At 36.9% G+C, this 12098-nt stretch overlaps 1 protein-coding gene across 2 annotated transcripts in view; it reads left to right on the top strand.

Annotated features, from left to right (window-relative positions):
- Window positions 1–12098, top strand: part of KYNU (kynureninase) — a 2242792-nt gene that overhangs the window by 2075901 nt on the left and 154793 nt on the right. For both annotated transcript variants that reach the window (XM_044074971.1, XM_044074972.1), the window contains one exon: window positions 5827–6057. In XM_044074971.1, the coding sequence (XP_043930906.1) occupies window positions 5827–6057 (231 nt within the window). The remainder of the gene's footprint in view (window positions 1–5826; window positions 6058–12098) is intronic.

Genomic DNA, 12098 nt, shown 5'->3' on the forward strand with positions numbered 1-12098 from the left:
ATAAATTATATTCACTATTTATATATACGCATACATATGTGTGTATGTGAAATTGTATAGAGTAGCACACGCTATGGTAGATTTACCGGTATGAGATTTCTTCAAAATACATTTGTACAGTGTTGGGGTTACAAGAGGAGTTAAGCAGTAGTGAGTTGTACAAGATAGTGGGTTCATTAGATGTATGTTAATAAAGCAAAAAGGGGATGGGAAGATTCAAGGTGAAGAGATAAGGTTATGTATACAGGAAATACGTTAGTTACCGGTTCTTCATCAGGTGGATGTATGCTATAGGAGGTGACTTAAGTATATGCAAAGTCCTCTCTTAAGTGGGTAATGCATTCTTATCTGAATTTACCATACATGGACATGTTGCAGACTTCAGCAGAGAGAAAGAATATCATGGTATGGGTTTGAGGATAGTGAAGTCATCCAGCGGATGACTATGAGTCCATTGGTCTGACTAGTACTTGGGCATTGTTGTTCAATGAGCAGAACTACTATAGGGTAATTCTGATGGTCAGTCATTTTAGGACAATAGAGAAGAATCATTGCATTCTGTTGTGTTAGCAGGGCTGATGAGAAGCAGTACTCATCTTTACATAAAAGTAGCATAAACCTGCAGATGTTTGAAAATGTTTTGATGCTTTTTAGGTTTTTAATAGATACATCTGCAGGTAGTGAGAGAATATATTCCAGATGGAGTTGAATAATGTGTTTACTGATTGCATTTTTCCCTTAAGGAATGAGAAGTTATGTGATTCAGTAGTAATCAAAAATGGTGGAGTTTATTTTTGCTTTCAGTTTATTGATCTGCATGGCTATGTTTAAACTATGGCCAAGGGTTATGCCAAGGTATTTAAAGGATATAGCCCGTTCACTTGGTTGATGTTTCATACAGTAGAGGACTGGGGAGTGCTAGCAATTTGCTCAGTTTCTTTTCAGTGGTGAAGAACACTGATTTAGTATTTTGGGGTTGATAACTAGCTGCTTACATACTAATCACAAGTTTAAATTTTCAAAAGTATGTTGAAGATACTGCAAGATACTGTTTTAAGAGGTGAAACAGAGGCAGAAGACAATGTCATTCTTTTAAAGAATTATACTGACTATTCTTAGATGGGCGGCCATGGTGGTGCAGTGGTTAGCATTGCCACCTCACAGCAAGAGGTTCTCCGGTTCGATCCCCGGCTGGGGTGCCTTCTGTGCGGAGTCTGCATGTCCTCCCTGTGGTCGCGTGGGTTTCCTCCGGCTGCTCCGGTTTCCTCCCACATTCCAAAGACATGCTGTAGGTGGATTGGACACTCTAAATTGGCCCTAGGTGTGCGTGTGAGTGTGCCTTCTGTGGAAGGTTGGGCGCCGGGCTGGCAACTCGACACCGTAAAACTCCACTGCCATTCAATGTGCGGACAAGGTGATCCGCTGTGGCGACCCCTGACCGGGAAAAAGCCGAAAGAAGAAGAAGAAGATACTGACTATTCTTAGATCATAAGGAAGGTAGTTGATGAAGAAGCTAAATAGAATATATGTTTGGATGGATACTTGTTGTGGCAATGAGGCATCCTCATGATATTTAACTGAAAATGTTCTCTTAGGGGTAGAGAGTTAACCAGTCTAGAGTGGAAAAAACAAAACTGGAGAAAAAAACTGAATAAATGCGTAGTGAGTGATTTAGTCAAAGACTTTGGTAAGACTGACAAATTGTGTTAGTGAGGATAAGGTCAGTTAATTTGTGTGCAGCAGTTTGGATGTTATATTTTTTTCTAAAGCCATGCTGTTGACAAGAAAAAGGATATAGTGGTAAAAGAGGAGTTTAGCTGGTTATATCCTACTTTTTGTAGTACTTTCCAGAGATGTGGTAAGATAGGGGTCTATATTATTTCAGTGAACGCTTAAAATCGCAAACACTGTTTAATCGACCCAATAACGTCGAAATCTCTAAATCACGAACACACGGAACAGCGATTTTTTTCCCAGGGAAAAAAAACACTGGGCTGTGTTCGGGACTTTGCCATTTTCTCCACTGTAGTGCGATCCCAGAGTTGGTATATATACGTAGGGGGTGTGGAGGGCACAGCCCCCCACATGGGGGTGTGTGTGGGGAAAATCCCTCCACTTTATTTTGTGTTTGGATTTTTTTTTTTTTTTTTTTTTTTTACAGAGCAGCAATTTTTTTTCCCTAGGGCAAAAATAGCTGTTCTGTGTGTTCGGGATTTAGGGATTTCGATTTTATTAAGTTGATTAAACAGCATTCACTATTTTAAGTTCGGCGAAATAATATAGACCCTTAGATAGAGCTAGGGCAGCAAAGTCTGAGTGATATGCAAGCTCTTAGGGAAAAAAGAATGCATTAAGAAAAATAATAGTGTATTCTTCTATTCTTTGTTTTATTGAGTTATTTCTGTTGTCTATGTATAAAATTAGATAGACTCATTTAAAACTATAATTAGCCAGAGCAATACCTCTGCAGGCATCAGATGGAGTATGTGTTTTAATAATGAAGAATTTGGAGTTAATTAAAAAGAAAGATGACAGGAGTGATAACTTGAGGAAACAAATGCTGTTGCTATAGATATGTAAGTTATAATAAGGTGATATGGAAGCACTTCAGGTGCTGTTTGAATGCTATAAGTATAAAATATACTTACAAAGCAAAGAGCAACATAAAGATTGTAAACAACAAAGAACTGGGTCTCATTCTGACACTGAACATATGAAATCTCTTATTAATCAAATGACTGTAAAGCCCAGAGACACACAGAACCAGAAACAGTACAGATTCCCAGCATGAGAACAATAGTAGAAGAAAACACTTCTCTTCTTAGCAGAACAATTTGATTAAAGGACATCTGTCATAATTTATGGTTAAATAATGATTCACCTGGTCTTCTTCTTCTCAGAATGAATAAATCAATCCTGCTTTAGCAAAACTGTTGGCAGCCACTGAGGGATTACATTAAGTACTGACTTTAGGAAAGTTATTGTGCAGATACTGATATACTGACTCTGGGGAAAAACAAGTTGGAATGAAGGGTAAAGGAAAATTAACTTAAACATTTCTATTTTAGTGAGTGCACTTTGCTTGTATATATTGACACTGGACGGAGTGGGTTGTAGCTCATGACAGGTATGGACAACCTCCCAAAGTATTTTTCCCAGTTATATTTATCTGCCCTTCTGCAAAAAACATTGTCTTAAACTTTGTATGCTCTGAGGATATGCTCGGAGCATGCATGTTGATTGATCAACATTCCGTTTTATTACGTGTTGACATTTGGGAGTTTCATTCATTTGAAGTACTTGTGTGTTTGTATGAGTATCTCTCTCTCTCTCTCTCTCTCTCTCTATATATATATATATATACACACACACACACACACACACACACACACACACACAAACATATATATATATATATATATATATATATATATATATATATATATATATATATATTCATCTTTGAATGCCTGCCCAGAACATGGTCACTACAGCTCCTGAAAACTGGTTTCGAATGAAATGAAGCACTTATTTCTTATTTAAGAATATTCTATTTTACGTTTTCTTTTTTTATTCTCATGATTATATTTTTTGAAATGTTACTTTATTCTTATTTAGTTTCTTTATTTTATTAATATGTTAACTGAGTAAATTCACAAATGAAAACACTGTTTTTTGAGTTTCCCATGATCACTTTCTGGTTAAGTGACTTATTCAGAGTCTCACAGAAAGCAAATGGAGACTGAGGAATACAATCCTTGGATGAGGGGATGAACATCATTAATAGCTTATATCCTAAAGTGGCAGACAGTTTCATATTTGCCGGCACAATATGTAAATCCATGGAAAGGAAAAATAGGTAAATCCATGGAAAGGAAAAATATGTAATTGAACAATAAGAACACAGGGAACCTTCAAACACTGGACCCATCTCCATTTAGATTTGTCAAAGGCAGCCCATGTTTATTCAGACTGGTGGACTTCTTTGAGAGAGTCATCTAGGCATTGAATGAAGGTAAAACAATGCACAACACCTCACTCAACCTTTTGTAGACCTTTGACACAATCCCCAATTTAAACGTAGCAGAAGAGTTAACCAAATTAGGAATAAATCCCTACAACACCCACTGGATCGCAAACTGTCTCATGGATAAAATGCAAGAGATCAAAATAAGACATATATAAAAAGATTAGCCCCTAGTGGAGTCCCCCAGAGCTTAGTTTTGAGACTTGTACTGTTTTGACTCTACTTGTTTGAAGTTAAAGCTAATACCAATGGACTCTGTCTGATTAAATTTGCAGATGAGTACAAGCTGGGTGAGGATACTGAATCCCCAAATGGCTTACCCTACCTGCTGAATGAATTGTCCCAAACAAATAACTAATGTAGAATAATGGACTAAAGTTCAATGCCAAAAAATGCATTACACTGTCTTTTGTTAAGTCCTCTCCACCTCCACCCCACCCACTGGGAACCACCGCATGAAAAAAGTTGACACAGTCTTGATATAGACACCTATGTGGACAGTAACTAATATACGTCCTCTGGGGTATAGAAGTCCTATTATATTTCCTAGCTTATTAACAAAGGGATTTCATCTAGGTCCAAGAAAGTTATTGCTTCCCTCTGTGGAGCCTTGATAAGAACAGCCATTGAGTATAATACCCCCTTCTGCATTTATCAGACTTGACATGTGCAACAGCTGGAACACCCACAGAAGTACCTTACATAAAGAATACTTAGATAAAACAATTTCACATACATGGATTGTCTCAAAGCCTTATCTCTATACTCAGAGTGTTAGAGTTGACCTCTGACACAGTTTTGAAGGACCTACTGCACATCATGAAATAGAACAGCACAAGAAGCACCCAGTCCATAGATTTAAACCTCCTCTGCAACATCAGAAGAGCAGTTTGGAGAGCAGTATATCTCATAGAGGATACCACTGCTCTGGTGTAACTCTCCATCCACATAAAACAAAGCTCATCCCTGTCCATATTCAAGTGTAACTTGGATCTGTGGAAGGGAAATAGGAAATTTCCCCCAGGGTTGCCCTCTACTGTACTGGTGGGCAATGGCAGCTAGTAAACGGTACATATACTATATTTGTTGCTGTGATATCAACCCAGTAATTACTTCTGTGTGTAATATGAATCTAATCCATGAAGGAATAAAGGTAATTGAAATGCCAAACAGGTCTTGAAAATTGTCTAGGCTTAAAATGGCCAACAAAGGTAGATAACCAAGTAGCAGCCAATGAACGTATAAAAACAGACGTAATATGTGGTGCAGGTTATGATGCATCAGTAAGAAATACCCAGATTTGGAAACAGTAGAAATGTAGAAATTAACAGTGGTTCTGGAGATTTTTTTTTTTTTTTGGGGGGGGGGGGGTTACTGTTTGCCAGCTGTGTTTGTGTCATTGTACAAGTACATTCCACCATTTAAATTACATGATCCTGATTTTGATGTATTGTAAAAGAGATAATGCTGCATAAAATGGAATTGGGTACATAACTTGGTAAACAAAATTGCTTTGAGCGATGAAGATATCTAAGACTGATACTTATGTGAGTGAATGAGTGAGACTATAAATATTTACTATGCTGGAGAGATATACTGCTCTAAAATATGCAGCATTCACTACAACTTACACGTGGGTCATTCTTAAAGTACAATAAGACAAAAACACCTGAAAAGAAATGCCTAATAAAATGGTACACTGTATTAGCAAAATGCATTTACAACATTTATACATATGATTTCTTTACTCATATCTCTACATTTCTATAGTAATGAGTCTGCATGTTGTCTTTCTGCAGGTCTTTAATCAAACCACTATGAAAGATCTAAGGAAGAAATCCATTCTTCTTACTGGATACTTGGAGTACCTTGTAAGATATAATTTTTCTCCAGACAAAACAGACCCAAAGAAGCCATATGTGAATATACTCACACCCTCAAAGTTTGAAGAAAGAGGATGTCAGCTTTCTCTGTCATTCTCTGTCCCAGTCAAAGCTGCTTATAAGGAGCTTGAAAAACGCGGAGTAGCAGTAAGTTTTCAACTGATCTCCTTTATGGAATTTAGATATGTTACTGATTTTAATTTGTGCCTTTTTTTTTTAATTTCTCTTTTCAGTTGGTTTAATTCTGATATCACAAATGTGGGATTTCCTGACACATCCTACTGCCATTCTTTGTCCTGCCCTGATTCTATATTGCTTTTTATAGCTTGGATGTAATTCTCAGGAATGTCCTGTAAAGAAGGTGCCTCTTAAAATGAATCTTGTTATATAGCACTTTCAGTTTTTGACCTCAAATATAAACAGCTTGCAAAGGGGTCAGTATTTTTATCAAAGGAAATAAATGTTAATATGGGAAGAGGTAGTATACCAGGCTGCATCCTCCACTGTGCCAGGAATGCACTGCCTTAACCAAACTTAACCTATTCAACCTCAGCCTACCCACATAGTTTGTCTCTGATGCCAGGATACCAGCCACTATCACTCTTATCAGCCTTATGTGTGAAGAAGTGCAATGTTTCATAGCAGAGACTGATTGCACAGACATAGGCAACTTAACTAATCTAGACTTCAATAAAACTGGTTTTGTGAAAGTCAGGCCTGTCTTTAGTACCGAATAAACTTCTTTGGAAAGGATGTAGAGGCTGTGAAGAGTGTTCACTGTGCACATTGCTTATCTTGAAATATATAAGGCTTTTGTCACTATCTGCCATGCTGTTTCTATTGAAAAGTTAAACAAACTCAGTGTCAGATTCTGTATTGTTTTCTGGGTTGCAAGCTGTCTACCCAAAAGACCCCAACAGTGAAGGCTGCTGACACCCTCTATGACTATAAAACTGTAAACAGAGGATATTGCAGAATCAATGCTGGGCCTTCACCTACTTGGCATTTACAGTGAATATAAAATGTGTACACACCCCTTTTAAAATGCCAAGTTTTTGTGATACAAAACAAAATGAGACCACAGTAAATAATTTCAGACCTTTTCCCACCTTTAATGTGACATATAACCTGTACAATTCAATTGAAAAACAAACATATCTGTTAGGGGAAAAATATAAAAATTAAAACATGTACAATAAGCTGGTTGCATAAATATGCACACCCTTAAACTAATACTTTGTTGAAGCACCTTTTGATTTAATTACACCATTCAGTCTTCTTGGGTACACACCTGCCATCAATTAAAGAGACTTGATTAACCCTAAATAAAGTTCAGCTGCCCTAGTAGGATTTTCCTGACAATTATTCAGTTGCCTGCTATAGGAAAAGACATGGTTCACAGACAGCTTACAAAGCATCAAAGGGATCTCATTCTTTAAAGGTATCAGTCAGGAGAAGGCACAAAAAAATTTCCACAGCATTGGATATACCATGGAACACAGTGAAGACAGTCATCAAAAAGTGGAGAAAATATGGGCAACAGTGAGATTGCAAATAACTGGACATTCCTCCAAAATTGATATAAAGACAAAAGAAAGACTGGCCAGGGAGGCTGCCAAGAGACCTACAGCAACACCGAAGGAGCTGCAGGAATTTCTGCCAAGTACTGGTTGTGTACTACATGTGACAACAATCTCCGTATTCTCCATATGTCTGGGCTATGGGGTAGCGTTGCAAGATGGAAGCCATTTCTTACACATGCCTGGCTAAAATTTGCAAAACAATACATCGTCTCCCAAAAGCATGTGGAGAAATGTGTTATGGTCTGATGTAACCATGGTTCTTTTTGGCCACTATTCCAAAAGGTATGTTTGGTGCTAAAACAACACTTTGCATCACCAAAAGAACACCATCCCCACTGTGAAGCATGGTGGTGTCAGTATCATGCTTTGGGGTTGCTTTTCTTCAGCTGAAACTGGGGCTTTAGTTAAGATGGAGGAAATAATGAACAGTTCCAAATACCAGTCATTTTTGGCCAAAACCTTCAGGCATTTGCTAGAAAGCTAAAGATGAAGAGGAATTTCACCTTTCAACATGACAATGACCCCAAGCATACATCCAAATCAAGAAAACAATGGCTTCATCAGAAGAAAATTAAAGTTTTGGAATGGTCCAGCCACAGCCCAGACCTAAATCCAATATAAAATATGTGGGGTGACCTGAAGAGGGTTGTGCACAAGAGATGCCCTCTTAATCTGATAGATTTGGAGTGCTTTTGCAAGGAAAAATTGGCAAATATTGCCAAGTCAAGATGTGCCATCCTGATAGACTCCTACCTAAGAAGACTGAATGTTGTAATTAAATCAAAATGTGCTTCAACAAATTATTAGCTTAAGGGTGTGTGCACTTATGCAACCAGCTTATTATACGTTTTTTTTTTATTTTTTATATTTTTCCCCCTAACAGATTTGTTTGTTTTTCATTTGAATTGTACAGGTTATAGGTCACATTAAAGGTGGGAAAAGCTTTGAAATGATTTATTGTGGTCTCATTTTTTTATATCACAAAAAGCTGGCATTTTAACAGGGGTGTGTATACTTTTTATATCTACTGTATTTTGCAGACATGTAAACCAGTATATCCCAAAACAACTAAGTTGATGAACAAAAGTAGCAGCCAGACTGTAGTAAATAAATCCGTTTAATGAATTCTGGTACCTCGGCCTTCGCCTTCTCATGGAATAAATTTAATGCAAAATACAGTCACTTATAAATCATCCAAATGTTTACGTAATTAATTTACTTCAATTAAATAATTCATTTCTTAAAGCAACAAATACTTCCTAACCCATAAATACTTTTCTTAAACCACATACATTATTAAACATATATTAAATAAAATATTTCTTAAATAAAATATTTGTATTACACATATTATAAATTTATGATTTTATATTTCTAAATTCATCCAATTTGGAAATAGAGTGTTGTAATTTACAATGAATCTAGATTCCATTTCCAACAACCTGTTTTGGAAACCTATGTTATTGCCACCCATATCATTTGGTTTGCCCAAGACACTGAAAACCAACCCATCGGAAGATCCCCCATGCTGTTCACAAAAATGACTGGCCACCGGACTTTCAAGCCTACTATTCCAGATATCACCCAAATGCTCAAGAATTCTAAGCTTAACTCTACATTTAGTTTGTCCAATATACCATTTCTGGGGTGCACAATTGCACCCTATGATATAAATCACCCCAGAAGAATTACAATTAAAGAATTCCGAAGCATTATATCTCACCAGTATCCCTGAAGTGTGGTTGAGCAGGATAGGTTTCGGCTGGAAGCTGGACATTGCTATCCTTTCATTCACTGACACAAAACTGCTAAAAAGGGCTGAAATATGCATATACCTGATGTACTGAAATGTTCTTAAGCTAGATACAAAGGAATACAGCATAGTAACATTCAGAAAAAAATATCCCAGTTATAATTGTTACTTCTCTTTTATCACATGAGACCTGGTACTTATATAGATCTCTCTCTCTCTCTCTTTCTTATTCTCAATCAAACATTATGTTTCCATCATAGTCAGGAATTTTTTTCTATTTGTCCCAGTTAATTTCCAAGGTAAATCACGATCCAAAGGATTAATCTTACCGCTCTTCTTTTTCCTCATTAGACCCATTATCAAATATAGTGCCGCCTTTGGTATATACAAATCCAAGTATATTACTCAAGTAGAAAGGCCCCAGTAGTTTCTAACCAAACAAACTAAAGGCCTTAACTCCTTCAGCTATCCCAATACATTAGTACAAGCCTCCTTATACTCCCTAAACTAGCAGCACTTTGAGGTGACCTCTCTCTCACTTTTCAAGGCATGCAAGACCAAATCCTATTTGATCTGCTATGTCTTCAAAAAACCAATGATTCTACAAACATTCATACTAGGGACTAAAATTTACACCAAAAATAAAAAAGATTCATTCCACTCAAGTAACAAATAGGTTCCTAATCATCATAATCCAAACTGACAGAATAAGGTACAACCACAGCCCAACAAAAGTACTTCTTTGGCTGCCTTTAGTGCTATTCTTTACGATTAGATGATTAGACATAAATTCACACAAGGTTTCTTGTGTCTGGCTCTTTTTCATTTGGTAGATAGGCACTATCTAGTCCTCACAAAAGATGGCAAGAACGTTTAAGTGTGTCTTCTTAAAGGTGCATATAGCTAGGCCTGTTATGGTCCATTGGATTACTTGCCTAGTATTGTCCCTATGTTCCTATGTTCCTATAATTAATCAGATTCATTTAATGAGGAAGACTGACATTTTTTTTTGGCTTACAGTGGTAATGATGATTTATAGCTCTTGTATGAGTGTTAGACTTCTGTATTTAGTAGCCCCTTCTGCCAGGGGCAAATGACATACAGAGCATCTAAGTATAGAATTCTGCTTAAAACATAATCCAGTACACCAATCAGATTTTACCTTAGCTATGGTTAAAGTATGCAGTAAAAAAGTTATGAAATAAGGTCTGAAGCAATGTGGGCATTTCTGAAGTGACTCATGTTGTTATGTTTAACTATCTTGTTTATGGTATTACATCTGTCTGTCTATGAAAATTACTAGACTGTGATTATTTGTCTCTCAGTAGTATATGTAGATGATAAACTGCTCACCACATAATCTCTATCAGAAGTGGATTATAGGTATACAATATAAACTCTAAATGACAGTGTATAGACCTGGGCACTATCAGTACAGAGCTTTGCTGGAGTTTCTCATTAGTATCTTTAGTCTTTTCAGTGGTATTTGTATACTTTTCTAGCCTTCCTTTTAAAGTACAGTGCCCTCATTCAATTTACTGTGGGATTTCTCTAACATCATCATATGTCTGGCTGGCCTAAACAACTAGTGACTACATAACCCTTTCCAGAACGTTGACTATTGTTTTCAGAAGCATGCAAGTGATTCTGATTGTGCCCAGTAGGTAACGTAAATCCTCTCCTCGAGACCTTATCGCTAATAGTAAACACATCTGCATATGGAAAAGTCTGAGGCACTTATGTAAATTCCTGTTTATGTTTATTTATTTAGTCATCTATCTGCTTGCTTAGTTGTTTGAATTAAGTTATTCAAGTGGTATCACAAGAAACAAAAGAAGATGCATGATTTGAAGATGGAAACCTTATCATCAGTGAAGCAATGACACATATTTTTGTCTTTACAGTAATGTACATTAACAGAAAGGCATATCATTTTCCATTAAAATGTCATGATTTATAAGTATAGAAAGAAAGTGAACAGAAAGAAATATGTATGCATCAGCAAATCATTAGCAAAGCAGCAGTACATTACTATAGCAATAACCCACGCCTGGGTGTGGGTAATGCTAAATTTACCCACGGTTGGCGTGGTTTGGTCCCGAGGCGGCCCAAGGACCAAACAAAGCCAACCGTGGGTAAATTTAGCATTACCCACACCCAGAAGTGGGTTATTGCTATTATACCATGACATTATTTAAGAAAAGAAAATGTTACTTTTCTTAAATAATGGCATAGTATAATGCCTGTTTACTGCCCTTCCGCAGATGTCTGGCACTGGCAGTTCTGATGTACTGCACGCCCGCAGTACATCAGAGTTGTGGGCAAAACGAGAAAGCAAGATCTCCGTTGCTTTTATCTCGCTATGTTAAATGAGTTTAACATAGCGAGACAGTTTTAAAATAAGCAATGGACATCTCCGCTGCTTATTTTAACTGTCTCGCCATGTTAAACTCATTTAACATAGCGAGACAAAAAAGCAACGGAGATCTTGCTTTCTCCGTTTTTTGAACATTTCGCTATGTTAAATGGGTTTAACATAGAGACAGCTTTAAAATAAGCAACGGAGATCTCCGTTGCTTATTTTAAAGCTGTCTCGCTATGTTAAACTCATTTAACATAGCGAGACAGTGTTTTAAAAAACGAGTTATACTAATGGAAAAAAGTCCAGGCGACCGGACCTTTTTCCATTAGTATAACTCGATTTACAACGGGCACGCTGGCCAATCAGCGTGCACGTTTTGGGGGGGTCATGGTATAAAATGCAATAATGTGGAGACCATTTTTATAGGTGTCTATATAATTACATACCGATTAAACCCATGTTCAATCACTAAGCATGTACACTAGGCTCC

The sequence above is a fragment of the Protopterus annectens genome, chromosome 6.part0 (assembly GCF_019279795.1).
Source record: "Protopterus annectens isolate FY-2018-M chromosome 6.part0, PAN1.0, whole genome shotgun sequence".
Classification (NCBI taxonomy): Eukaryota; Metazoa; Chordata; order Ceratodontiformes; family Protopteridae; genus Protopterus; species Protopterus annectens.